Raw genomic sequence first — 26,705 nt, 5'->3', positions numbered from 1 at the left:
TATGTGCCAATGTGTGACACGTGATTACAACTATACGCTACTCATCTAAATATTTAATATTTTAGTTGATTTGCCACCAATTATTTGACAATTGTCTCAATTGTATACGTCATTGTTTAAAACATGTTGGCTATGGCGTAAAGAAGGTAAATTAAGCATTATAGTGAAGACTGCTCTCAAACACCGCCCTCCTTGTGACTGGGTGACAGGATGTGTCGGGAACTTTAACAATAACATTCTACAAGTTATCGAATTAAACTAGCTAGTAATAATAGCTAGCTAGTTGGATACTTATGACCATACGATACATTTCCGTGCAACAAAATACGACTATTTATTAGCAGCGTTTAAGTGGGTAATTAACTAGTTGATTCTTTGTCTTGCTGGCGTCGTTAGAAACAACAACTAGCTAGCTACATTGAGAGCTAACGTTAGCTAGTTGTGTGATGGTGACATCATTACTGTGTAGCGTTAGTAACTAGCTACAATGTGCACAACCTAACATCACATCGTTATATCGCGTAGTGGAGTAGGTGCATGATTGGCTTGTGGAACCAGGTAAGTAGCTAAAGTATATTGCAATGACACCAATATTTTATCTGCTACACAGAATGGCTACATGCGTATTGTTAGCATTGCAGTACCTGGCTAGCAATCTATTTAAACGTTGAAAATAGCTGTATAGGAGCCTACTACAGTAGTTTAGCAGCTGAAATTGGAAGACCTGGTAGAGCTGTGTTGTAGCAGATACATTCAATTTGGTGTTGCATAGTATTGTAATAGTATCTATCGCTGGCAATCGTGACATATCAAAGCAAGGGGCCTAATTATCTTGCCAGCTCGATCTAGTCGGTCAGCACTACCTAGTTAGCCTAGCCAGTTTGTCAAGATAACTTCCCAATTGTCTGCGTATTGATCACAATAAAGTAACCCTACACAACTAGCTAGAATACCTGGCTGATAAGGTCGTCGATTTACTGCTACACACAAAAACTGACAAGACTGGGAATGAGACTTAAAGGCGGGGTAGGCAATTGTTGAGATGCACTTTTTGTCATATTTGTTTTAAGTAACTTCACGTCTTGAAAGCAACCAATATATCGACAAGTTTGAAGGTAATATGAAATCATTCCAACATTGGTGGGCGTCACAATACTGTAATAAATGACCAATCATTAAGGGGTAACCTGACTATTGATTGGACGGGCTACCTGTCTGTTTACCTACCTACTTGCGGGCACCCTGCCCCTCCACTCAATGCTCATTACTGTAGTTTGTGGGAGTGGCTTTGACAGGAGTCAAATATTTTGGTTTGAATCTCAAAAAGAAGCTAAAATAGCTAGCTTCGCGCAACTTGGCTACCCTGCCTTTAAGAGCTGAACCGAAGTACCCTCTCGCCCAAATTCAGTACAACGTTTTCTAGACTGATTACAAAAACTAAAAAATCAGATTCTGCCGCCTCTTTTCCGAGGAGGGTTGAGTGACAGATGCCATAGTAGTTGTTTATACATTACAACTGCAAATTTTTATTTTACTTCTCTATATTGGGTATCAATGATCAGCTTTACTATATGTATAGCTTAGTAATTGCTCATGTTTCCCTGTGCTTACAGAGGCCTGGATCCAAAAACTGAAGGATCACCCAACATCAACACTTGGTCTGCCATGAGATCACTCATTTAAACAAACGTGGGAAGAAGATGGCTGCAGAGCTTTTTTCCACTAAGACGCCGGTCACTTGTGCCTCCGCTAGTACAGCTGTTCAGCAGTACCAGCAGCAGAATCTGAACAACAACAACACAATACACAGTTTTAATTGGCAAGGACTGTATCCTACCATTCGAGAAAGGTGTGTGCTGTGCCAAGTATTGTCCCATGTATTGATTGCAGTCCAAATTGTTCTTGTAACTTAAATGATGAGAAAACCGCTCACATGCAAGACAGTAGGCACAAAGATCATGATTGAGACAGGCCGCTTATAACGGATATCGATACCCTCTATATTAAGTTAACTGGCTGAAATTTAACCCTGTCGCCATTGCATCATCAGGTGGTGTAGGACAGTACAAATTTCACTGACATGTTTAACTATTTTTAAATTTGATTTAAGTCTTCTTACCAATGCCACACCATCATATGATTAATTCACAGGAACTCAGTCATGTTCAACAGTGAGTTGATGGCAGATGTTCACTTTGTTGTGGGCCCTCCAGGTGGGACCCAACGAGTCCCAGGGCACAAAGTAAGCTTGTTCTTCTTTTCCAGTATCAAATTACTGTAATGTCTCTAGATATTTTGTTTACATTTATTCGTTTAGCAGACGCTTTTATCCAAAGCGACTTCCAAGAGAGAGCTTTACAAAGTGCATAAGTAAAAAAAAAAAAAAAAAAAAATACTACCTATTTATTTTCTATGTTGTTTCTCAGTATGTTCTGGCTGTTGGAAGTTCAGTTTTCCATGCCATGTTTTATGGTGAACTGGCTGAGGATAAAGAAGAGATCCGTATACCCGACGTTGAACCTCCCTCTTTTCTGGCAATGTTGAAGTAAGTTTCTTTTTTCATATACAAGATCTAAGCATTAGGATTTGACTTATGGACGACTACTATGTGTTTCTAAGGGAGCATTACGTGAGCCTCCAGTGGTTTCCGGCAAAAAGTGTTCAGTTGAGCTGTTTTTTTCTATCCAGTGATTGATGTGGACATTGTCCTCACAATAGCTTTTGAAAATAGATTTTCATTTTATGGGTTAACCCTGAATGTTGAGTTTTCTTAGAGGTCACTTAACATCTATTATCCATTTTCTGCATGACTTCTAAAAGTTTTGTCAACTAAACATATCTATACTTGACATTACAGGTACATTTACTGTGATGAGATAGACCTGTGTGCCGACTCTGTTCTGGCTACCCTCTATGCTGCTAAAAAGTACATAGTGCCTCATTTGGCACGAGCCTGTGTTAACTTCCTGGAGACGAGTCTGAGTGCCAAGAATGCCTGCGTGCTGCTGTCCCAGAGCTGCCTATTTGAAGAGCCCGACCTAACACAGCGCTGCTGGGAGGTGATTGATGCCCAGGCCGAGTTAGCACTCCGCTCGGAGGGCTTCTGCGACATCGACGCACAGACCCTCGAGAGCATCCTGCGTCGCGAGACCCTCAATGCGAAGGAGATGGTGGTGTTCGAGGCGGCACTGAGCTGGGCCGAAGCCGAATGCCAGCGGCAGGAACTGCAGCCCACCATCGAGAACAAGCGCCTGGTGCTGGGCAAAGCCATCTACCTCATCCGTATACCGACCATGGCGCTGGATGACTTTGCCAACGGAGCGGCGCAGTCCGGCGTGCTGACACTCAACGAGACCAACGACATCTTCCTGTGGTACACAGCTGCCAAAAAGCCCGATCTGCTCTTTGTCAGTAACCCCCGCAAAGGCCTGTCTCCACAACGCTGCCATCGCTTCCAGTCGTGCGCCTACCGGAGCAACCAGTGGCGCTACAGGGGTCGCTGCGACAGTATCCAGTTCGCCGTGGACAAGCGTGTCTTCATTGCCGGCTTTGGTCTTTATGGCTCTAGCTGCGGCTCGGCAGAGTACAGCGCCAAAATTGAGCTGAAGCGTCAGGGAGTGTCCCTGGGCCAGAGCCTCATCAAGTACTTCTCCGACGGTTCCAGCAGTACGTTCCCAGTGTGGTTCGAGTACCCGGTGCAGATTGAGCCGGACACATTCTACACGGCCAGCGTGGTGCTGGACGGCAATGAGCTGAGTTATTTTGGTCAGGAGGGTATGACTGAGGTGCAGTGTGGGAAGGTGACCTTCCAGTTTCAGTGTTCCTCAGACAGTACCAACGGAACAGGTGTGCAAGGGGGTCAGATCCCAGAACTCATCTTCTACGCCTGAAAATGTTAGATGCCACAATCCAGGGCAATTTTTCTGATACTTCCATTTTGGAAGGGTAGGAAATTTAAGGGTAGGAAAACTGATGAAGATGGGATTTATTCTCAGGATGTGCTCACGCATCAAATCTTCATTTTGGCGTATTTAACATGTTTCTGTAAAGAGTGGAAGAGTTTGAAATAGTCTGCCTTAAAAGTCAGTGTGAAGGACCAGGGTTGTGGTGACCAAAAGCAACAAAAGTTACTTTTTCTGTCAAATGAAGGATAATGTGCAGTGTTAAAAATATTTCACTCCGTATAAATGTTGTCCTTGCAACCTAACATTTAATCAAAAACAGCACAAGTATGCAGTGTATTTTCCCCCCACTCTTACATTCGTGATATAATTTGTTACACTACAAAAGACAATGACAATAACTAAAGATATGACTTTAGTACAAAATATTTCAACAGTTTCGAGAAACACAACATATATTTTTGTATTTCTAACTTGAGAAATGGTCAACAATTTTGATGGTGCAATTTCTAAGGTTTTGTATTCTAAAACTGTTATTTTGTTGAACGTCAATCCGTTGTCATGTGTGTCTTCAGATTAAAACAATGTTTTATTTCATCATTAAAAGGTTTTCATGTAAATACTAACCTTTTGTATGTAAGCATATACATAATATACTCATGGTCCAGTATAACTTAATCATATGCTGAACCATATACTGAACCCCCTATATGAAAGGGGAAAGTCTTTTTGTATCCCCCTCACTAGCTTGTTTTTAGGTGGTGTATTCTAACAGGCAGTAAAGAGTCAAAGAAAAAAATGTGTACTGTAATCGCGACAGTGCTGATGGACCTATGAATGTGCTATGTTTGAATAATGACAAAGCTATCTAATTCTGTTTTTGTTTTTTTGTCCTTCCTGTTTTTCAGTTTACACTATTATTGACGTTGTTAGATACTATTAAACGTTATATGGAGATGTTGTCCAGAGTATAATATATTTCTGACTATTTACCCCAAGTGTATCTCTGTCACAAAGAAATGCAGTGACAAGGTCCAGCCCATCGGTGTTTATGGACAGTAATTCACTACAGGTAAATCCTGCGTGGTCTTCGGCTTCTTTCTTGCTTGGAACTGCTCCGTTTTGTTTTTAATTGATTTAATAAGCATAGACAGAGCCGGGTCAATGGCCTTCGTAGAGGGATCGAACACAGCTGAGCAGCTGCTGTCAGCCTTTTCCTGTTTGTTTGCCCCCATTTCATGTTTCCTGGACTCTAAAGTCTTTAGCGCCACCTGGTGGCAGCTCTGCTGCTTCTCCCTGCGGCGCTGCTTCTCCTCTAGGATGCTCTGCGTGGCCTTGGTCTTCTTGTAGCCAGGGTCGGACGGGTCCAGATTGTACAGGTGGGAGGTGAACATGGCCTGGAAGCGAGGATCTTGAACATCCACCTGTCAAAGACCATGCAAACTAAATCAAACTACTCAAAGCAAATCCAGAAAAAATCAACAGCAAATTGAATGAAACATGTTGTACTTTCAATGCAGAGTAAACTAGCTTATTTTACTATATTCTCATACAGTAAATCTTTCAGGTAACATTGTTTTTCTAAGCGCCGCGATTCTATGCGTCCAGACAACCCACCAACAACCTATTGATTCTCTGACCTGAAAGTTGTCCTCATCCTGGGCTGTGTCCTTCTTCAGCAGTCTCTTCCTCTTATTCTTGCTGAGGTTCTGGTCCTCCACAATCTTGTCGTAGTTGAAGTGTTTGTGCTTGTCGTCGTCCTCGTCGTCCATGAGCAATGCCATCTCAGCCTAGAGACACCCAAGAAAGCGAAGACTTCAGTCATTTGAAACAGGCTCACTTTAATTTGAGTTCCCTTGTGACGGAGACATTACCAAAACACTTCAACATAACGTACACAGAACATAATTAACATCTATGCTGAGCTTAAATTAGTTAAACTACAGATAGCAATAAATAATCCACTATACTAACCCTAATACTAAAACTTACTAAATATACAGATAACAATATATAATACAATAAACTATACTAACCCTAAATGCACAAAGAATCTATTCAACTTATAACTTATTTTAACCTAGGTGGAGTACAGTACAATAGTGAAAAATTACAGATAGTGCAACCAGCAGCTGAGAGTGACATTTTGTGCTTGTTGCCTTCCGATGCATCCATGTATCAATGTAGCTATCTGTCATGCCAATACCAACCTTTCTCTTCACCAACGCTTCTTCCTCTTCCGGTGTTCTTTCTTCCTTCTTTTTGTTTTTCTTTGCCTTCGTCTTCTTTTTCAGGTCTACTGCAAAGCACAGGTTGAGACAGATAAGTAAAACAAAGGGTGAATGGTAACAATCATTTTTAATTTTTAATTTTTTTGTCAAATGAACGTGTTCAATAACGGCAGAATAGCACTACTTGCATGGCAATATTACTGCAGGTTACACAAAGATTATCAATAAAATAAAAATATATCATTACTTAGCAAGCTAGTGGATTTCATTCCACGTCACATTAAAACAAGATGGCCGACTAAACAATCTATTACAGTTTCCTAAATATGTAATAACATGGGCACTTACCCACTGATCCAAGCTCCTCAGCAAAGAAGGGGTCATCTAGATCAACATCTGGAGGAAGCTCATCGTCACTGAGGTCCAATTCAGTCGCCTGACAAAAATACAATTGCATGTAACAAAGTATATTGTGTGTATGTTTGCTTTTGAAAATGTGTAGTTTTGCTGTTCTTGTAGCAGCTATTTCCTCGATGCTCACCTGCTTGTTTTTTGTCTTCAGTTTTTTCTTCTCCCTTTTCTTTTCAAGGAACTCTTCCCAAGGTGTCATATTGTCTTTTCCTTCAAGCTTCTTCTTCACCAACTGTTCTGTGGTTTCTTTGAGGCCTGACAAAAACGTTAAAAGGTCACATGACATGAAAACTTTAGGAGGTTATTTAACATGCATATGGGTTCCCCAAGCCTGCCTTTGGTCCCCCATGGCTAGAATTTTTGATAGGTGTAAACCAAGCCCTGGGTGTTCTTCTCTGCCTTTGAGAAAATGAAAATCTCCTCCTTGTGATGTCACAAGGAGCCAGGCTACCGCCCTTCTCTCTGCATTGCCTGCCCATCAGTGTTGCCAGGTTCGCGGTTTTCCTGCGGAATTGGGCTACTTTTGAAGCGTTGCCGCGGGTTTTATTTTTTGTCCGCTGCTTTGGGTAGACGTATTTTGCATGCAAATTACATGAATATCTTTATATAAAAATCCATATTTTAAATGAAATAATTTATTTATACCCAAATCCTACCAAACTGACTCCAGATCAGCATGTACACACGTGGACATGGGACACGCCCACATACACACACGCACTGTGCGTGTACACACGTGCCTAATGCTCTCAGTCTCTTGAGAAAACTGCTTTTAATGCTGGCATACTAAACAATTGGTGTTACTTTGCAGATATTACAATACATTAGGCAATGATAACAATGCTGTTGGACTTTAAAAGCAGTGTATATGGTTTGGCGGGGTCATATTTTGAGTTCTGATATTGGGCTGGTTTTTTGGCTGGTTTTATTGGCCATGGGCTGGTTTTGGGCTGGTTTTGATTGGTCATTGGGCTGGTTTTGTCACACAGACCTGGCAACCCTGCCGCCCATGAAAAACTGAGCTACGATCATGCATAGGCAACGTGCAACATTGGTTTTTCCAGGAGAGACATCATGGCTAGCAAACGAACGAAGCATAACAGTTGCTCAGTGTTTGGATGTACAAATCAAAACAAAAGTTTTTTTTTGTTCCTTCATCCAAGCCTCTGCACAACCAGTATCTTAATTTTATTTTCGCTGGAAATGCGCCGACACAACTTCCCAAAGTTTTGTATGTCTGCGCCATACATTTAAGCCACTACCGTTTCCTCAAATTGGACCAATACAAAGCTGGCCTTTCTGAAATTAAATTCTGGATCATTACTAACTCTCCTTGGTCAAGCTACAAACCTTGGACAAGTAAGTTAACTAACGCTATATCATTTTGTTGCTTTACTATAACTAGCTATATGGTTACCTCACTTGCTACCCTTAGAATGTGGCTGTAACATTAGCTCTGCAGCTAACAGGTGAGTTACTGTTGCTAATGTAAAGGTAGATGGCATCAAGTGTGTGTGTGTGAATACAAACGCTGTAACGCCAGTGTTGAACACTTCTTTATTATTACCGAGGTGAAATCAGTTTCATATTCGAGATTCAACAGACATTCATATTCGTACCTCAGCGTCATATTTAGGGACAGGTGTAAAGGAGTTGACAGTCCGAATGTTTTTTCAATATCTTTGTCAAAATCCACCATACCAACTTCAAATTTGTACCACATTCTTGTACTCCTAGCTGATCAAGTTGCCCAAGCTTTGATTTGGTGATAAAGTTGATTATTGATTAATCCATAGCCAATAGACCAATTATTTGTTTGTAAACATTCGGGATGAGCGCGCAATGTGGCTGCAGAAAACCGGGAAAGGATAGCATTTTAAATAGCAAAAGGACCACATGGATAATACAAATAGTTAGATTTAAAAAGACCTAAAAGGTCGAGGAGGACAGCCTTTAAGAGAGAAAGCGATTACTGGTCTGATTATTTTACCGATTTGTTTAAACTGGCAATCTGAGTGAGACTGCATCCCCGTTACACTGTTTTGACGTTAGCCTCAGTCAGATTCGCTCACTGGCAGTGTGCACAATGTTGTATTTCACTCCATTCTACACCAGAAACGTCAGGGAGGACTGCCTACTGTAGATACGAGCCTGATGAAGATAGCCAGCATCTCGGATTTCTTTAACCGAGCCTGTTTCATTCTGTCATTTGCCTGAGAAAGCGACCTCCGTTAGCCAGGCTAGTTTTGCCCGAACACTTGGTCAGGCTTATTAAGGGTATCGGGGTCAAGTGACTTTTGTGCATAGACAAGTGAAATGTAAATGTAGTTGTCCAAAGGCCAAGAGCCTCAAAAATTTTATATCAAGCCCTGCAATCCAGTGGCCATAGATATATGATGACCTGTTCGACACTCGGAAAAGTTCGTCTTTTGCAACCGACATGCGCAGTTGAGCCTGCTTGACAGTTGTGACGTAGGGTGATAATTGGTCTATAAGTCAATGAAAACACCAATACTTCAGTATTTAATCAATATTTGTCAAGAATGAAAGTAGAAACGTCAAACTTGTTGCACATTCTTCTACTCCTAGCTGACCAAGTTGCCCAAGCTTTAGTTTGGTGATAAAGATGATTATTGATTAAGCCATAGCCAATAAAAACACCAATATTTCAGTATTTCCTCAATATTTTGGTCAAAAATGAACAGAAAAACTTCAGACTTGTTGTGGATTCTACTACTACTATCTGACAACGTTTTCCAAGCATTTGGTTTTGTGATAAAGTTGATTATTGATTAATCCATAGCAAATAAGTCAATAAAACACCAATATTTCAGTATTTCCTCAATATCTTTGTCAAAAATGAACATAGAAACTTCAAACTTATATTTTTAGGAATTACTGAAATATTGGTGTTTTTATTGACTTATTGGCTATGGCCCTGGTTAATCAACAATCGTCTTCATCACCAAAATAAAGCTTGGACAAGTTGGTGTGCTAGTAGTAGAAGAATGTGAAACAGGTCTGAAATTTCTATGTTCATTTTTGACAAAGATATTGAGGTAACACTGAAATATTGGTGTTTTTCTTGATTTATCGGCTATGGGTTAATAAATAATCAACATTATCAACAAACCAAAGGTTGTACAAATTGGTCAGTCAGTAGTAAAAGAATGTGGTACAAATTTGAAGTTGGTATGGTGGATTTTGACAAAGATATTGAAAAAACATTCGGACTGTCAACTCTTTTACCCCGGTCCCTAAATATGACACGGAGGTACGAATATGAATGTCTGTTGAATCTTGAATATGAAACTGATTTCACCTCAATTTTATTATTTGGATAACCGTTATGCTGTTGGTGTTATGGCGCGCGATATCCGCCTTTCTCCTCATTGAAATGACAATGAGTGTGCGCCTCTGCAAATCAGGGTGATCACATGAGAATGGCTAAATTCGAGGCATCTTACAGCAACGGGGGCTACAAGCCATTGCGATACATCCGTTGTAAACATTAGCGCATGTTGCTGCCCTTCTCTTCCTCATTAGCAATTTAAGCTACAGACACAGAAATAGCGCGTCTTGAGAAAAGCTCATTGTGGGACTGCTCGTAGTGGCTGTAATTATCCACCAAGGCTGAATTTTGGGAAAGATACTTCGATACAGTATTAGGGAACCACTAAGGCCCATATAAAAGCATCCAAAAACAGCATATCATGTGACCTGTAAATCCCAGCAATAAACTGCCCCGTACACATGCTCAATCATGCTCCATCATAGTTTGGGCCTCCTACCTGGCACCCACGTGATCTCCATCTCCATGTCTTTGTCCTGGTGCTTTTTGTTCTTGTCCTGGATGTTCTTCAACATCTCTCTGTATTTGCCGATCTGCTCGGCACTCTTCTTTTTCCCTTTTGCAGGCTTTTCCCGCACTTCCTCAACGAAAGCCTTTTGTTCTTCAGCTAGGTTGTCAAAGACAAAAAGCAAACATGCAACAATTGGAAAAATGCAACACAGTGTTGCAGAAGGATCCTTTAACTGTTAAATGTGTTCTGTTAATACCTTTCAGTTGTTCCTTCTCCAGTACTTTCATGTCAATCAATCCCTCCCCTTCTTCTTCGTCCTCCTCTTCACTAGAGGAGGCTAGGTATGCATTAAAGTCCATCTGCAGCAATTCTTCCTTGTTGAACTTCCTGTTCATGGCAGTCATACGCTCATGGTCCGTCTCATCCCATGTTAACTCCACCTGACAATTGAAAAGAGAAATTTAGCTAAAAATGGCCGTCTGTGTTTTTTGAGTGTTAAAATATGTTAGAACAAATATTTAAGCCTAAAACATCCCTTATAGCCCAGACATAACCGTGCTTCTTAAAGGCTGTTGTAGTGCCAAATTGAAAGTCAACGTAGATTAATAAATGAAAGTTTTTGTCAGTTTGCCTAACCTTGGACGTGGCTGATGCTGTTGAGGTGAAGCATTTTGGAGTGTACACAGAAAGGTCAACATCTGTGGCCATGTCCTTTGGCTCGTCATCAAACATCATATCATCAGGTATGTACCTGTCAGGATTTATGTGACACAGGATTTACAATTTACTATATACATTGTTTCCCCTATGTTGATTTTGTCGTGGCGGCTCGCCACGGCTAAATTTCTGCCACCACGGTATCAGAAATAGGGCTGTACAAGATTTTAGGCCGTCTATCAGCAGTGATGGAGTGCATGTTGGAGAATAGCAAGGACACGCTCTTCACAGCGCAGTTGAGATTGCGTGTGTGCATCCTTGAGAACTATAAGTCGTATAACTTGTGTTTTCAGTTCATTAAAGCCTGTTATTGTATTAGTAACCTCTACTTTTGCCAATTCATTTTACCTAAGGTCAAGGATGGAGCAGCTGCTCTCATACTCAAAGCCATCACACTCCTCGTATATCTTGGCGGCGGTATCCAACGAATCACACTCCACCACAGCGTAGTAATACTTCAGCCGTTTGAACTGATAGTCTCGCATCTTCTCTCTGTAAATCCTGGGAGACAAACGCACTTATAATTGTAATTTTTTGGTAGCAATCCATAGCAAGAATTTTAAATTAACAGGACAGTTATATATCAACTCTTCAAACCCATAATTGTATTACTTTTATTGTAAATGAGCGCATGAAATGCGCAAGTACGCAGGTCAGTATTTCAGTATTTCATGCTTGTCTCTCATTAACTAAATTAACAACGGTTACTAAATTATCTACCATTGTTTTTTTCAGGTCCCCATCACAGTTATAGTACAGCCAAGGCAGATTGTTAAGGCAGATTTAGACACTTAATAGTCAAAGTTGTACAAAAAAAAGCACCTTCACATTGATTGGTTTGTGTGTCTCAAGTGACCAACCCTTAACACAGTATAGTCATTCAACCTGCTGTTTGTGCAGAATAGTGTAGGGCCTACTTTTCCTCATCTGTGTCTTTCTCTGGGTCCTCAGGCAAAGCCATAAGCTCCAGCGGACCCTGTGTTTGTTCCGTCTGTATCCGCTCTTTCCCAAACTCAGATGGGTAGATCTGGACAAATCAAATGCAATAAACCATTGAAGTAGTTACCTGCTGCATTCAACTGAAACTAAAGGAGTGCATCTAATCCAGATCAAATACAAACTAATTAGGGTAGGATTACCTTCACAGAGAGCACCACACCTCCTTTGGGCTTGAAGGAGTTGAACAACGCAAGCAAGTCCTTGGCTTTCATTCTATCCCAGTCCATGTTACACACAGCCAGTCTCTTGGTTACCTGATTGGTATTGGAGTATTTAATGCCAATTCAAATTCAAAGGCAATGTGTGGAAACTTACATTTCAAAGTAAAAACGCATTTGTTACTAGTAAGAATAATAATGTTAAGTAGCTTTTGTTAAAATAAAAGTGTCTATCCCAGGATTTTTGAGTTTAGTTACTGAAATCTTTGCTTACTGCGCTTTTTTACATGATCACAACACAATAAAAATTCGCAATTTTCCTGCAGTTTAACTTACGTCCTCAGTCCGTGGTGCATCTTTGCACAACTCGCCCCAGTCGTGTTCGATCTCCTCTTCCTCGTGACGCAAGATGGCCTCCACCTCGTCTTCCTCATCCTCGTCTGAACTTGTTTCCACATTACCTTTCCCTCTGGCAAGATCAGGCCCGCTGTCGCTGTCATCGTCTGATTCCAAACCAGACTCGTCTTCTGACTCGCCCTCAAGGTCACTTCCTGCCTCCGCTTCATCTTCATCCACCTTGTCTTCATCCTCACTTGCATCTGACATCCTGTCTCCCACGTCTACCTTTGCCAAATCCTCATCATTTTCATCAATACCTGGCTCCTCATCATCATCATCATCTTCCTCACCTGTCTCAAGAAAAGAAATGTTTTGGCATTTACTGAACCTAGTGAGTTCACACAGTCTCAATTTAGTTCTCGTCTCGTCATCTTCCGCTTGTCCGGGGATCGGGTCGCGGGGGCAACGACCTAAGCAGGGAGGCCCAGGCTTCCCTCTCCCCGGCCACTTCCACCACCTCTTCCTGGGGGACCCCGAGGCGTTCCCAGGCCAGCCGAGTGACATAGTCCCTCCAGCGTGTCCTGGGTCTTCCCCGGGGCCTCTTCCCAGTGGGACGTGCCCGGAACACCTCACCAGGGAGGCGTCCAGGAGGCATCCTAATCAGATGCCCGAGCTACCTCAGCTGGCTCCTCTCGACGCGGAGGAGCAGCGGTTCTACTCTGAGCCCCTCCCGGATGACCGAGCTTCTCACCCTATCTCTAAGGGAGAGCCCGGACACCCTGCGGAGGAAGCTCATTTCGGCCGCTTGTATTCGCGATCTCGTTCTTTCGGTCACTACCCACGTTCCTTCCTACGTTCCTACCCTCACCTATGGTCAATTTAGTTCAAAATTACAAAAACAAAACATCTACAAGGTTTTGAGCATTCACTTCACTCCTCTCCAACACAACACCAAAAAGTTGTCATGAACATCTTTCACTTACCCTCCATAAAGACTTTTACCCCTCTCACAGTTTGGGCTCCCTTGAAGTCACAGTCTTTGGGCTTCAATATTTTTCCCTTCTCTACAGGTTTTTCACTTTTGTCTGTGTCCTTTCCCACAGCAGAATCCAACTTTGTTTTTGTCTTCTCTTTCTTCTTCACCTGCTCCTTCTTTTTCTTCTTCCCATCCTCCTCGTCAGACTCCTCCTCGTCAGAGAGGTTGTAGAAGCGCTTCAGGTCTTCCGTAGAGGTGTGGTTAACGGGTCGGCCACGCTTGTCCACCGTGTACTTCAGCTTAAACCGCTCGTCGTGAAACATGGACTGGAAGCGTTTGTCAATTTTGATCTTGCGCTCCTTCTCTGGCATTTCCCAGAAGCGTGGGTCCTTTTTCACCTTGAGGAAGCGGTCATCACTGCCGTGGTGCTTTTTAGACGCCATGATGGCAAGATTCTCCGAGCACTGTAGGAAACAAAGAGAGACTGTTTATTACTAGCTGTTTATTATTAACTTTAACTATTACTTTAAGATGTACTAATTATGTTTACAATAAACATGGAGAATAACATTCCACCCCACTTTTTCTACTATGGGCAACCACATATGTGTACAAAAGCTAAAATATATGGGTTAACTTTGAGACTAATGTTGAGAGCCAGCTATATCCCTGAGGACATCATAGCCGTCTATATGGACGTCCATAGACTGACGGCGATGGCTGCTGATCTTTGCATGGATGGACCACGATGCTGTTCAGACGGCCGTCCCTGATTAGCAGGGATGTCCATCGCTAAGGGAGCATAGATCATGGACGGCGATGCTGTTCAGAGTGCTGTCCCTGATTAGCAGGGACGTCCGTCGCTAGGGGGAGCATAGATTATGGATGACGATGCTGTTTAGAGTGCATAGAGCATGGACGGTGATGCTGTTCAGAGTGGCGTCCCTGATTAGCATGGACGGCGCTAACACTTGAATAGCATGTGGCTAGCTACGGATGACTCAATAAGTCACGTTATTTTGTATGAAGCGCATTTAAGTGTAGGCTATATTTACGCCTTTATTTTTTTGTATTTTTTTTTACATACAAAAGTAGGCCAGTCAACATTAAAATCTCATGACAATTGCCTATAGATTTGAAAAACAATATTACATAGTACATATAATTTTATTATTTAGTGAATTGTTAGTAAAGACTTGTTTAAAGATGTAAACATTGTGTTATGACCCTTATACAGGGCCGTCGTTTAGGGGGGAAAGGTGATGGCATATCCAGGGGCCTACAGCCCAGGGGGGGCCCACAAAAAGCCCAGGGGGGTCCCAGTAGCCTATGTAGGCTTCCCTTTCTATGACTAAATGATTATGCATATGCATAACTAATACTCATACTAATGCATCAGAGTTTAAACAAAGCCACAAAATTTGGAGAAACATTTTTTATTTTATTTTTTCAAGCAATAACACTTTTTTTTTTGTTATGGTTTGGTTCATGGTTCGCTCCTCTTTTGAAAATGTGTGCGTACTGTTATATCCAGTAGCGGTTAGAACCTAAACTGTACTGTACTGTAGCGAGTGGTAAGTGACAGTGGAGCGAGTGGTACGTGACAGTAGCTAGCGGTACATGCCAGTGCCTCTACTGGCACATGACAGTTACTGTCCTGTTGATAGTGGTACGCAAGTGTCTCATGGCAGTTGCATTGGGTGTCTTGCAGCTTTTGTTTACTGTCGTGCAACTGCCCCGTGGCCAGTTTAGAAAAGGAGAACAGGCTAAAATCTTTAATTCTAAAATATAAGTTAAACTGTTCTTGCTAACAGACTCCAAACCATACTTTTGATTTCTCACTACAAGCTCAGCATACAAAGTAGTCGATTTAGACATAACATTGCATATAGTGTAATGGTGTGACTAATGTTAAGCGGACTTGTTCACATGTAACAGGCAACCTATACATGTGACCTGTAACATAACGTGAAGTAACATAGCATTTGATTTAGTTTGAGTTTTAACATGTCCAGTGGGACAGGTAAAGTTCTCTTCCACTTGCCCTACAAAAAATCCACTTGTCCCAGACAAGCGGACAAGCCTTAATGTCGAGCCCTTGTTAACTGTCTTATATCCAGGGTTTCCCAACCAGTCAATTGCTGCGTGTGCTTTCTTCTACTGTCTATGTCTGGCAAGTGTGAGAGCGCCGAAGTTGCGTAGAGGCCGAGAGGGGTATTGCAGACAGAACGAATGAGGGAAGCCTGACCCTTCAAATTGAATGTTGGATAAGGATAAAAAAAATGGATATGAAGATGAAATCTGACACAGTTTCAGCCTTAAACTATTAAAATAATTGCTGTCTGTGATTCTATATGGGCTGTAGAAATAATTCAAAATTATAGCTTGCAACATATTGGAGCTGCGAACTTAGTTCAAAATGTTGAATTATGAACTATAAACTGAACTGGTTTATTTTAAAATTTGTGAACTATGAACCGAACTAGGTCATGTAGAAAGTGAACTTTCCCAACACTGGTTATAGACCAATTTTTTGTTTTTAAACATTAGGAATGCGTACGCAAAGTGGTGGCAGAAAACCAGGAAAGGATAGCATTTAAAACGGCAAAAGGACCAAACGGATCATACATTTACATTTAGTCATTTAGCAGACGCTCTTATCCAGAGCGACTTACAGTAAGTACAGGGACATTCCCCCTGAGGCAAGTAGGGTGAAGTGTCTTGCCCAAGGACACAATGTAATTTGGCATGGCGGGGAATCGATCCGGCAACCTTTTGATTACTAGCCCGATTCCCTAACCGTTCAGCCACCTGACTCCCTTTTTCCTATCATACAAATAGTTCAATTTAAAAAGACCAAAAAAGTCGAATAGGACAGACTTTGAGAGAGAAAGCGATTCCCTATTGATCTGTCGCATCAGAATTTTGATTTGGGTCACGAAAGTCTTGACATTTGAGTGAGAATGTCGCCCGGTACAGAGCGCAAAGTCGAGCGGCAACCATGTCTTCACGTCATGTCACAAAGTTCATAATTTTACAGTTTTACAGTCAATTCTACATCTAAAAAGTCGAGCAGGGCAGCTTTCAAGAGATATGGGAATTTTGCTTTTAGCCAGGACTTTTTAGCTGGTTCGATTATTTTTCAGATTTGTTTAAACTAGCAATCTGAGTGAGACTGTGTCCCCGTTACTGTTTTGACGTTAACCTCAGTCAGACTGGTCACTCACTGGCAGTGTGCAAAATGTTGTATTTCCCGCAATTCTACACCATAAAAGTCAGGGAGGACTGAGTTTTGTAGATACGAGCCTGCTGAAGATAGCCAGCATATTGGATTTTTTTAACCAAGCCTGTTTCATTCGTCATTTGCCTGAGAAAGCAACCTTCGTTAGCTAGGCTAGGTTTTGCCCGATCACTTGGTCAGGCTATTTAAAGGTATTGGGGTCACATGACTTTTGTGCATTGACAAGCAAAACGTAAATTTACTTGTCCAAAGGACAACTGCCTCAAAAGTTAATGTCAAGCCCTGTAATCCAGTGGACAGAGATATATGATGACCTGATCTACACTCCAAGTGTATTAAACTCGGGAGAAGTTTGACTTTTGCAACCGACATGCGCAGTTGAGCCAGCTTGACAGTCGTGTGACATTGTTGCTAAGGCCGGTGGCATGTTGATGACGTGCGGAGAGAGCGACGGAGTGGACAAGTGTGGAGAAAGCAAATAAAAGGAAATGGTTATGAGCTCCAACAGTTAGCAGTTCTATGAGTATTTGTCTAATGCTACGAGATATTAAGGCATTACACTTCGGATACTACACTATCATAATTGAACAGCCAAGTCAATTTATTATGTTTTAATAAATGTAGTCCTTCTAGCTCAGTGCTAACTTTACCGTGCGTAAGATAACATGACGGATCCATAGTCAAAAACAACTTTTGCTGGTGATACAAGACTAAATACATATTTTCAAAACTTGACTTGTCGCATAGCATGGTATTGCATTTGTCTATACTCAAGTGGTTCGTGCGCAAAATTGGAGCGACTGACTGGTGGCTCCAAATCCACCCATAAAACACTTAAATAAATAAATAACTGATGGCTTAAAATACCTTAAGGGCAATGTATATAAAAGGGTCATAACACAATCTTTGAACAAGTCTTTATTAACAATTTACTAAATAATAAAAATGTATGTAGTCTACATCGAGGCAAACCCTAACCATAATATAGACCAGTTTTTCAAGTCTATATTGTAATGATATTTTATTGTTGATTGGCCTAATTTTGTACGTAAAAAAAAAAGGCGTAAATATATAGCCTACTTACATGCAATTCATACAAAATAACATGACGAAAGTTATTGAGTCATCCAAAGTTGCTGTAGCTAGCTACATGCTATGGTATCCTTTGACAGTTCTGGTTTAGCTCAACAGCCTGCTAAACATGGCCGTCCTTCTCATCCATTCAAGTGCTAGCACCGTGCATGCTAATCAGGGACGGCACCAGAGCCTGTTTAAGGAGAGCCTTGCCACTCCCTATTAAGCCCCATTGTACCGAATGTGTTTGCAGTTCCACCAGAGTTCCACTGGGGGTGATCGCAAGCGAGTGCATGTTGAATGGGAGTCTACGGAGCTCAACGGCTAAATTTGTCTCTTTCGCCTAATTGTTGTTGAGAAATCTCCGATTTGATTGTAGTTTTCGCATGGATTATAGGTCGAAAGTTGAATGAACGAGTACTTATGTCCTTTTGATTTCTTACAGGGTGAGTCGTTGTTGCCCATAACACGCTAGCATTCTTCTAATGAATGCTGATTGGTTAGTGAAGGACTGATACGACCAGAGCTCCTGCTTGATGGCATCCAAAGCGGGAGAGCCTAACCTGTCAGCTGTGTTGTCGATGCCGTCAGAGAAAAAAGTAAGTGACCAGAGCTTGCTGTAAAACCCTCCCTTAACCCCTTCTCATTCCATGTGCCCAAAAACGCCTAAACAGCATACCCAAACTAAATTGACTGCTGTACTCCAAATGAACCATTTGGAGTACATGTATGTAAATGGACTCTTTTGAAAGCTGACACTCTGAAGTTATGTTCCTTGTTGTCAGGACCCCTGTCAGTCCTACTGGTGTTGAGTAATAGAAGCTTGAACACAAGGAAAGTGAAAGTTTCTATTTCCGCCTAGATTTTGTGTTGAAAACAGAGGCCTGAAGAGGCCTAGAGGTGGTAGGTATTAGCTGGAAGACAGCATTGGACCACAGGTTGAAGCCTTACCCAATTCAGATCAAAAGTCAAACATAATACCACAATATATTCATATTTGACACATGTTTTTATAAGAATACATCCATGCGTTTTCTAAAAGGGCCTTTTGGAGACTCCAGAAAACCCTTGTAACCAAGGTCAAATTCTTAGGATAAAAAGGTATAATTGTTATCTCTAATGAAAGGTGGTACTTAGAACTATCATATATAACAGCTAAATCCCTCATTAGTATTACTGAAACACAAAAACTGAAGCATGAACACATTGGAGTGCTTTATCTGATTTCCAGGATTGGTGCACGAAGAACACTGACATATTGCGCAATCGACTTTTATTTTGAAGGCTCCACAAAACCTGGCATATGGGGTATTGCCATTTTCAGCTAGCTCTAAGCTACAAGGATCACTAGCTCATTTCATAGCCATTGTAAGCCAGTTAGAAAAAATCGTGTAGAGGGGGGGGTGCAGGGGGGGGGGCGGGACGCACAGACCTGGTTGGCTTTAGAGGGCTGTCACCGGGGCATGGAAGCTCCTATTGGGTCAACCAAAATGTCTATCAAAAGGTCATAGTGTAGCGGCCATTTTAAGACTAGGGTTTCTACTCTACTCACATGAGTAGCTATTAGCAATTGTTTGTGACACTTTGTCAAAAAATGTTTTTGAAATTGTAAGAATGAAGCAAAAAGATCGTGGCTATGTGTGGATATAATTCATTGTTTGGACAACTACTCGACATGGTTTGATACTTTGGACCCTTGGTAATGTAAGCAAATTAGGTTTTGATGAGTTGTGTGCATACCTGGAACATTCCTAAGTAATCGTAGGTAAGTACAACTTTTTTCTCTGGCATTGTTGAATGAACGGTCACCGGACAAAGACGTTGACGGTACTTTCTGTTGCGAGTTGAGCTTGAATTGGTTTATTTCAATGGAAGCACAAGAATCGTAGCTTTCCAACGAGGTATCATATGTGTAGCCATCTAAAAATATATTTTTTTGAATTTGAGTGCGTTCTCACTGAGGGAGGGGGGCGCAGCATTTCTGTATCGCGGGCGATACAGGACCTCTATCTGGAACCCTCCCTTAACCCTGCCGTCCTCCAGAACTACAGACATATACATATTTTTTTTTTAAGTTCTGAGTAACGTCCTCCCACCCCCCCCACCCCCCCACCACAAATTGCTTTCTAATCTGTGGGAAACACTGGGTGACCCCCTCATCCTCAGCCAGGAACCTTTGGCTTACCATGGATGACGAGCTCTTCCTCACGGCCCACATTGCTGCAGTCTCCCGGTCGTGTAGATTCACCCTCTACAACATCCGGAAGATCATGAGATACCTGTCTGAGCACTCCACCCAGCTGCTTGTCCAAGCACTTGTCCTCTTCAAGTTGGACAACTGCAACTCGCTGTTCGCCGGTCTCCCAGCACGCGCAACCCACCCTCTTCAGAGGATTCAGAACGCAGCGGCCCGCCTACCCATCACGGTCCGCATCAGATTCAAGACTCTGGTACTGACCTTCCGAGCAGTGAACGGGACTGCACCCGACCACATCAAGTCTCTCCTGCAGGCTTACATCCCCACCCGCGACCTACGGTCTTCTTCAGACAACCGCCTGGTGGTCCCACCGCTCAAGACCGCCCGGTCCCAACACAAGCTCTTCACCTGCCTGGCCCCCCAGTGGTGGAATCAACTCCCCATCTCCATCAGACACACTGTCTCTCCACCTTCAAGAGAAGGCTCAAGACACACTTGTTCCGGGAGTACAACGGTACTTAGGAATGGTCTGCTGAACCCAATGCTCTTTTCCTCAAGGATCACAATGACTCTTGCTTAGAGACTGTTGCTCTTGTTGGTTAGTAGTAGCTGATTTAAACTGTTGTATTCTATTTTAGTTCATCTTATTTTTATCTTACTGTTGCTTGCACTTAGAGATTCATGTTGTTTAATTGTAACTTGCTTACCTACATGCTCTTATGGTTTTTGCCTTTGACACTTTTTGGTTGTTCACAATGGGTGCTTCTTGTTTTGGCTACTCGCAATGCTTTGGGGCTATCTTGTTGTTATTATCAGTGACCTACGCACTTTGTAAAGCTCTCTCTTGGAAGTTGCTTTGGATAAAAGCGTCTGCTAAATGAATACATGTAAATGTAAAGCAGTACCTCTGGTTGTACGATGTGAATGACATTTTCAAAGGCTTTTTAGAACAGAAAGGCGACTTTAAAACAATCTAACAGCCAGCAGTGTGGATTCTTTTTGCCTCCCCTTTCGAATTCAGAATTCAAATTACTCGACAAAACATATCCTGAGAAAAGTGGATTTTGAGGGGTACCGTTCCATAGACCTCCATTCATTCTGCACTCGCTCGTTAGCGCCCTCACATGGAACTGCAACCAGTTCAGAACCCGGAAGTTTCCCGAGAGTGGCAGTTCTCTCTATATTAGACATTCTCTGACGGCACTCTGAACAGCATCGCCGTCCATGCTACTATGCTCCCTCTAGCGACGGACTTCCCTGCTACAGAATCGCCGTAGCTTCGCCGTCCATGCTCTATGCTCCCTCTATCGCTGGACGTCCCTGCTAATCAGGGACGGCACTCTGAACAGCATCGCCGTCCGTCCATCCCTGCAAAGATCAGCAGCCATCGCAGTCAGTCTATGGACGTCCATATGGACGGCTATGACGCTCTCAGTGCTAATCTTTGTGTTTCTAGGTAAAAGCTCTTGGAGCCCAGGAAGTATGATGTGTGCTTGTCAAGTAACTGTGTACTATGTGGCTTGTTTGCTATATGTAGCTAACGTGCTACTCAATACACTTATCTGTGGGAAACAAATGCCACTGCTCATACATATCCTTGGACTTAATATTTCACTTGGGTTTTCACCCGAGTGTTGTGTAAACTAACTAGGTACTAGCTAGAGTCAGAGCTAGCTAGCTCCTTATAAAGATGGCTCATAGTCATTGACATACATGTTAACAACTCCCAATGAAGCTTGATTAAGGACGACAGTGATAAGATTATATATAACATAAAATCTATCTCAAAATTAAGAAAATCCACAAATAACTGAGAAAATTGGCAATGTAAACGCTTACCAAAACAACCAGAACGGTTTCTGTGATAGCCTCAGGATCCACGTGTTGTCCCAGCATGCACTTTTCCTACGGTGTCTGAAGTGGTACAATGTAGAGAATGGCTCAGAATTAAAATAAATAAAGTCTGCTGTTAATTCATTTGTATTTTATAATAACATTGATACTGACAAAATCAAAACATACTTTTATTATAATAGAAAATGTGTGGGTTGCACAAGTAAACATTTTCCACATTTTCTCTGGAGAATCCAGTTCCGCTTTTTTCGCGTTTTCTGTTATTGAGGTCATTCAATGGGGACGACAGGAAGACAGGAGAACTGAATTGTCTGTTGTGCAACGCGTATTCAACATTATACTTACCTTTAGCGCGTGAATTATTTTCCATCATGAACAGCAGAGTACGTAATTGTTTTCTCAATCGAAGCTGTGTCTGCCGGAGAATCGTGGAAATAGGTAGCATGAGGTTCCTTGTACCACGACAACATCCAGAAACTCTTTCTCGCAGGAATGTCATGACAGTTCATTCAAGGATATCCTCATTAAGCAACTTGATACCATCCAAATATTGGTGTTCACAGTGGACTGATTTCAATAGGCAGCTATCAAGCAGGTCTGGAACTACAATGAATATATTTGACCGAACAATGAAAAGAAAACAGAAGAAATGGGCAGCATCACTACAAGATGCTGACAAATACGACTACCTGAGAGATGAGGTGGGTGGTAAATGTTGACCATGCACAATGTACAGCTAACAAATGTGACTTGGTGTGTTTCCTCTCGGCAGGTTGGCAGCAGAGTTGCGGACAGGGTATACGACATCGCAAGGTAGGACGAGCACATTTTAAATGAGGCCTTCATGGCAGTTGTTTACAGAATTTCAGTTGATATGAAGGGAAAGTATTCAAAGCGAAAGGCTTGGCGTCTAACAAAAGTCATGCACAATTTCGTTTGCGACCCAACAGAACATTTCCCTTGGCTTTGGACATTGGCTCTGGAAGGAGTCACATTGCTGAACATTTGAGCAAGGTACAGTGTATGTATATAGACATGGGAATTAATCCATGACTTAATTGTGCCTAGATATTGGACGTTTTTAGAATGTATGTATAAATATTACAGACTGAGTGAATTTTAAGATGTTGTTTTTATTTGCAGGAAGTGGTAGAGTGTCTCTTTCTCACTGAAATCTCAGATAATGCTTTGGTGAGTAAAGTTGTGAAATGTCTTTGGGACAAAAAAAGTATGCTTAATATGTGATAGGCTACTTCTAAGTAATGTGTTGTAGGAAATTAACATGGAACAGGAACAAGGTTCTTGAATGATTTGCATTTTTGATCCCCAGAGACAAACGAGAAAGATTGAGATCCCCACACACTGTTTCCAAGCAGATGAGGAGTTTTTGCCATTCAAAGAGAACACATTTGACCTAGTGGTCAGCAGTTTGAGGTAATATGTGATTCTTGGCAGTAGTTTTTTTATTTTAGAGATACAGCAATTGGCTATACATTTGACTGTATCCAACTTTCTGCTTCCTATAGTCTACATTGGATCAATGATCTACCAGGAGCTTTGAGACAGGTGATATTTGATGAAGAGATTTGTTCAAGTGCTCACTTGGTAGATTTCAGTGGGTAGAGATGGGAAAATTGAATAGGTAGGTAACAATTGAACATGGTCATTATCTGTCCCTCACCAGATCCACCAAGTTCTGAAGCCTGATGGAGTGTTCATCGGGGCCATGGTGGGTGGGGAGACCCTCTACGAGCTGCGGTGCTCCCTGCAACTGGCTGAGCTGGAGAGGGAGGGGGGGTTCTCCCCGCATGTGTCCCCCTACACAGCCGTCACTGACCTGGGCAACCTGCTGGGCCAGGCAGGCTTCAACATGCTCACTGTGGTAAGAGCGTAGATGGCAACATGTTGATTTAGCTTAGATGAATTTATAACCACAACATAAGATTTAGGTCAAATTTATAGGATACTGTAAAGGAGAGCAGGACCCAGGATTACAGTGTACTTAACCCTTAATGTTTCAAATGGCAAATAAACGTTAAACTTGGAATAGTTAAAACATAAAACACCTGTCTAATGAGCAGAGGCCGGTTCCATAAAGCGATTTTACAAAATAAGCGAGGCTTATGTCATAGTCTGATTATTTTCTAGTTGATTCGGTTCCATAAAGCCAGCTCAATGTAGTTCAAGCTCAGGTACTATAGCAACTTATACTGCAAAACTAACCTGGTCCATGGCAAGCTAACTGTCAGGCTTAGCCCGTGTTAAGAATAGAGTGCACCTGCAAATATCTTGACAACTTGAAACAGACTCGGATTAGTTGGATTTCATGAATTAGAATTAGCCTTTTTAGCTCCGATTGACTTGTTAGGTTTATTCAAGTCAGGTTTGGGTCTTTAATCACATATTTTTTGAGTGAGATTTATGGATAGGCCCCAGCTTGATCTATCATAAAATGTTTTTCTTTCTTTCTTCATAGGACATTGATGATATACAGGTTCTCTATCCTGGAATTATTGAGGTCATGAAGGACTTGCAAGGTATTGTATACGGCTTACTGCTATGGAAACATGAGGCATTGCTTCACTATGTGTTTTGTACATTTTCTTAAGAAACATAGTAGTTGTTTGTATTCTCTTTGTAATGTCTTAACAGTAAAACAATTACAAAATAAAAGTGTATACACATACACACACATTTGTCTTCTCTTTGTAGGTATGGGTGAGAGCAACTGTGCTTGGAACAGGAAGTCACTACTACACAGAGACACAATTTTAGCTGCTGCAGCAATTTACCAAGGTAAAAAGACCACTTCATTACACTCACATTCATGTTTACTCATGAGCCATAAAATATTCTACACAATGACCCAACATCTGTCCATTTGGCAATTTTCAAATTTCCTCCAAAGCTAAAGGGGTGGGTTGTGTGATAAAGTTTCTCCTAATACTAGTAAAACTCTCATGCAGAAGTAAGTACAGAATAACTATTTGTAATAACACCACACATGCAAAATTAAGTATATTCTTGCTCTTATGGAAAACGTATGGGTCATTTCAAAACATACCGTTGAGCTAACAGTAAAGTAGTAGCATGGTAATAGTAAAGACTAAGCTGAGATGTACCCTTTATGCTTCTACTTTTGTTTTTGCAACTGTGCTGAACAGAATATGGACAAGTGTAGTTCAAGACAGCACAAAATGATTAAAAGTTAATGCCACACTAGAAACTAATAAATAAGTCCACGATCAGCTTCTGTGACGAATCTGTCTTGTTAATACTGAAATTGAACAAAAGACTGTATACTCTGCAGTTGCTCAAGACTTCAAGTCTTGAATGCATCTTTAAAAGGGTGACTGAGTGGTATTTTCCACAGAGATGTACGGAAATGAGGACGGCTCCATCCCTGCCACCTTTGAGATTCTTTACATGATTGGCTGGAAACCTCATGACTCACAGGTATGATATCACATGTTGCAGATTTTTCCTTGTCATTGAATTAACAGAATTTCTTTAAGATTATATTTGTCTTCAATGTTTTTTGTTTTGATTCTGTATGGCAGGCCAAACCACTAAAAAGAGGCTCTGCAAATGTGTCTTTTGCGGATCTTTCGAAGATTGGCCAGCCAGCTACCAAAGACAAATCATAGAGAAGGATCAATGGATTGTGAAATATGTTTCTTGTTGTACTTGAACATTATGGTAAAAACAGAATGAAAACGAAAAGACAGCAGACCAAGTCAGACCGCAGAGACCATCCAAACCAAAGTGTCTAGTTGTCTAACCAAACGGTTTCAATATCTTTCACAAGCCCACTTAATAACTATCAGATATTTTTCTGAAAGTTGAGACGTATATATGTTTTGTCTTTGGTTGTCACCTCAGGACATTAAAGAAAAATGCTCCACTCACACCAGGAATTGAATACACAGAGAATGAAGATGGAAGGTTAAATGTGCAACAAACTCATTTGTCTGGTGACAGGTTTTGTGATGACTAACATCAAGCGTAAAGGATTGTTCTGTAAACAGCTGAAGCGATAGCCTCTGTAAATGTACAAATATTAAAAAAACTGGCATTTAAAAATAAAATTGTTGTCTACTTGCCTGTTGTTTCACCCATCACTGAAAGAGTCTAGATGGTTTTAAAAAAAGTCTGTATTACAGTCTTGAGAATCACTGGGTGTCTATGTAATGCCTATTACAGTAAATTCATCTAGAGAACACATTTTCTTTAAGGAATGACAACTTGTCAACAGTGTCAATCTCCCAGTGTTTCAGTGAATTAGAATATTTCTGTAATTAGTCATTCATGTAGTAATTTAAGTAGTAAGGTAACCATTCAGTGATATAAAATATATACACTAATATACAAATGTAATTATATATATATATAACTTGTACTGTAAGTAAGATGGACAATTGACGATTCGGAGCATTCAAAACAGTATTAAAGTAATAAAGTAATCATTATTGTTAATTGATCAGTGGTTAAGGACAGACCCCTTCATGCCTTTATGGACATTTCTGAAAGCAGGACTCCCTAGTGTGAATAGTTGTGAAGCAAACAGCGACTGAGGTGTGATCATGCTGTGGGACCCAACATAACATGGGGAAGATTCTACAATGGAAAGTTGGTGGACCTCATCATTGTTATAGATGGACTTATGATAAAACTAATGATAAACGTTTTGGCCTATCAGGAGACAAAATGTCACTAACAATAAGGGTTACACAATTGGACTCTAGTATTTACCTCTGCAATTGTAAACCATCTGTCTATCTGAACTGTTCCACATCCAACCCA

At 41.4% G+C, this 26,705-nt stretch overlaps 3 protein-coding genes across 8 annotated transcripts; 2 read left to right on the top strand and 1 right to left on the bottom strand.

Moving 5' to 3' along the window:
* The first annotated feature begins 22 nt into the window (after positions 1-22).
* Positions 23-4,857, top strand: btbd3a (BTB (POZ) domain containing 3a). 3 transcript variants are annotated; one of them, XM_084685663.1, is made up of 5 exons: positions 23-146; positions 1,614-1,849; positions 2,152-2,242; positions 2,427-2,545; positions 2,858-4,857. In XM_084685663.1, the coding sequence occupies exons 2-5, from the start codon at positions 1,701-1,703 to the stop codon at positions 3,888-3,890; spliced, it is 1,392 nt and encodes a 463-aa protein (XP_084541789.1). In that variant the 5' UTR covers positions 23-146; positions 1,614-1,700; the 3' UTR covers positions 3,891-4,857. The 3 variants fall into 3 exon arrangements, with proteins under 3 accessions (XP_084541789.1, XP_084541787.1, XP_084541788.1); XM_084685661.1 differs by lacking the exon at positions 23-146 and adding an exon at positions 175-558; XM_084685662.1 differs by lacking the exon at positions 23-146 and adding an exon at positions 581-1,407.
* esf1 (ESF1 nucleolar pre-rRNA processing protein) lies at positions 4,191-21,972 on the bottom strand. Of its 3 annotated transcripts, none has more exons than XM_084685656.1 (14): positions 21,888-21,972; positions 13,544-14,000; positions 12,558-12,910; positions 12,204-12,317; positions 11,982-12,091; positions 11,413-11,565; positions 10,984-11,098; positions 10,604-10,787; positions 10,336-10,503; positions 6,675-6,799; positions 6,482-6,569; positions 6,113-6,201; positions 5,543-5,692; positions 4,191-5,326 (listed from the first exon to the last, which is right to left on the bottom strand). In XM_084685656.1, exons 1-14 carry the CDS (start codon positions 21,942-21,944, stop codon positions 4,952-4,954), a joined length of 2,538 nt encoding a protein of 845 aa, XP_084541782.1. In that variant the 5' UTR covers positions 21,945-21,972; the 3' UTR covers positions 4,191-4,951. The 3 variants fall into 3 exon arrangements, with proteins under 3 accessions (XP_084541782.1, XP_084541783.1, XP_084541784.1); XM_084685657.1 differs by having other exon boundaries at positions 6,113-6,198; XM_084685658.1 differs by lacking the exon at positions 21,888-21,972 and adding an exon at positions 20,037-21,416.
* On the top strand, positions 7,768-25,990 carry ndufaf5 (NADH:ubiquinone oxidoreductase complex assembly factor 5). Of its 2 annotated transcripts, XM_084685667.1 has the most exons (12): positions 7,768-7,903; positions 18,297-18,450; positions 22,675-22,715; positions 22,853-22,916; positions 23,046-23,093; positions 23,233-23,336; positions 23,429-23,468; positions 23,587-23,784; positions 24,379-24,439; positions 24,615-24,698; positions 25,276-25,358; positions 25,463-25,990. In XM_084685667.1, the coding sequence occupies exons 2-12, from the start codon at positions 18,388-18,390 to the stop codon at positions 25,547-25,549; spliced, it is 873 nt and encodes a 290-aa protein (XP_084541793.1). In that variant the 5' UTR covers positions 7,768-7,903; positions 18,297-18,387; the 3' UTR covers positions 25,550-25,990. The 2 variants fall into 2 exon arrangements, with proteins under 2 accessions (XP_084541793.1, XP_084541792.1); XM_084685666.1 differs by lacking the exons at positions 7,768-7,903; positions 18,297-18,450 and adding an exon at positions 22,114-22,603.
* Positions 25,991-26,705: the final 715 nt, after the last annotated feature.

This window comes from Hypomesus nipponensis, chromosome 21 (genome assembly GCF_054491055.1).
Source record: "Hypomesus nipponensis isolate SF chromosome 21, ASM5449105v1, whole genome shotgun sequence".
NCBI lineage: Eukaryota > Metazoa > Chordata > Actinopteri > Osmeriformes > Osmeridae > Hypomesus > Hypomesus nipponensis.
Note: the sequence above shows the minus strand (reverse complement) of the source record. Positions and strands in the feature narration are given on the sequence as shown.

What these genes read in the sequence shown, in the direction of transcription:
- btbd3a (XM_084685663.1), top strand. Translation starts at nt 1,701, where the DNA reads ATGGCTGCAGAGCTTTTTTCCACTAAGACGCCGGTCACTTGTGCCTCC. An exon ending in AACGAGTCCCAGGGCACAAA is followed by an intron (nt 2,243 to 2,426) that starts GTAAGCTTGTTC and finishes GTTGTTTCTCAG; the next exon opens with TATGTTCTGGCTGTTGGAAG. An exon ending in TCTTTTCTGGCAATGTTGAA is followed by an intron (nt 2,546 to 2,857) that starts GTAAGTTTCTTT and finishes TTGACATTACAG; the next exon opens with GTACATTTACTGTGATGAGA.
- esf1 (XM_084685656.1), bottom strand. Translation starts at nt 21,944, where the DNA reads ATGCTGGGACAACACGTGGATCCTGAGGCTATCACAGAAACCGTTCTG. An exon ending in AAACCGTTCTGGTTGTTTTG is followed by an intron (nt 14,001 to 21,887) that starts GTAAGCGTTTAC and finishes TGTTTCCTACAG; the next exon opens with TGCTCGGAGAATCTTGCCAT. An exon ending in GGTAAAAGTCTTTATGGAGG is followed by an intron (nt 12,911 to 13,543) that starts GTAAGTGAAAGA and finishes TTCTTGAGACAG; the next exon opens with GTGAGGAAGATGATGATGAT.
- ndufaf5 (XM_084685666.1), top strand. Translation starts at nt 22,274, where the DNA reads ATGAACAGCAGAGTACGTAATTGTTTTCTCAATCGAAGCTGTGTCTGC. An exon ending in TACCAGGAGCTTTGAGACAG is followed by an intron (nt 23,469 to 23,586) that starts GTGATATTTGAT and finishes GTCCCTCACCAG; the next exon opens with ATCCACCAAGTTCTGAAGCC. An exon ending in GGAAACCTCATGACTCACAG is followed by an intron (nt 25,359 to 25,462) that starts GTATGATATCAC and finishes TCTGTATGGCAG; the next exon opens with GCCAAACCACTAAAAAGAGG.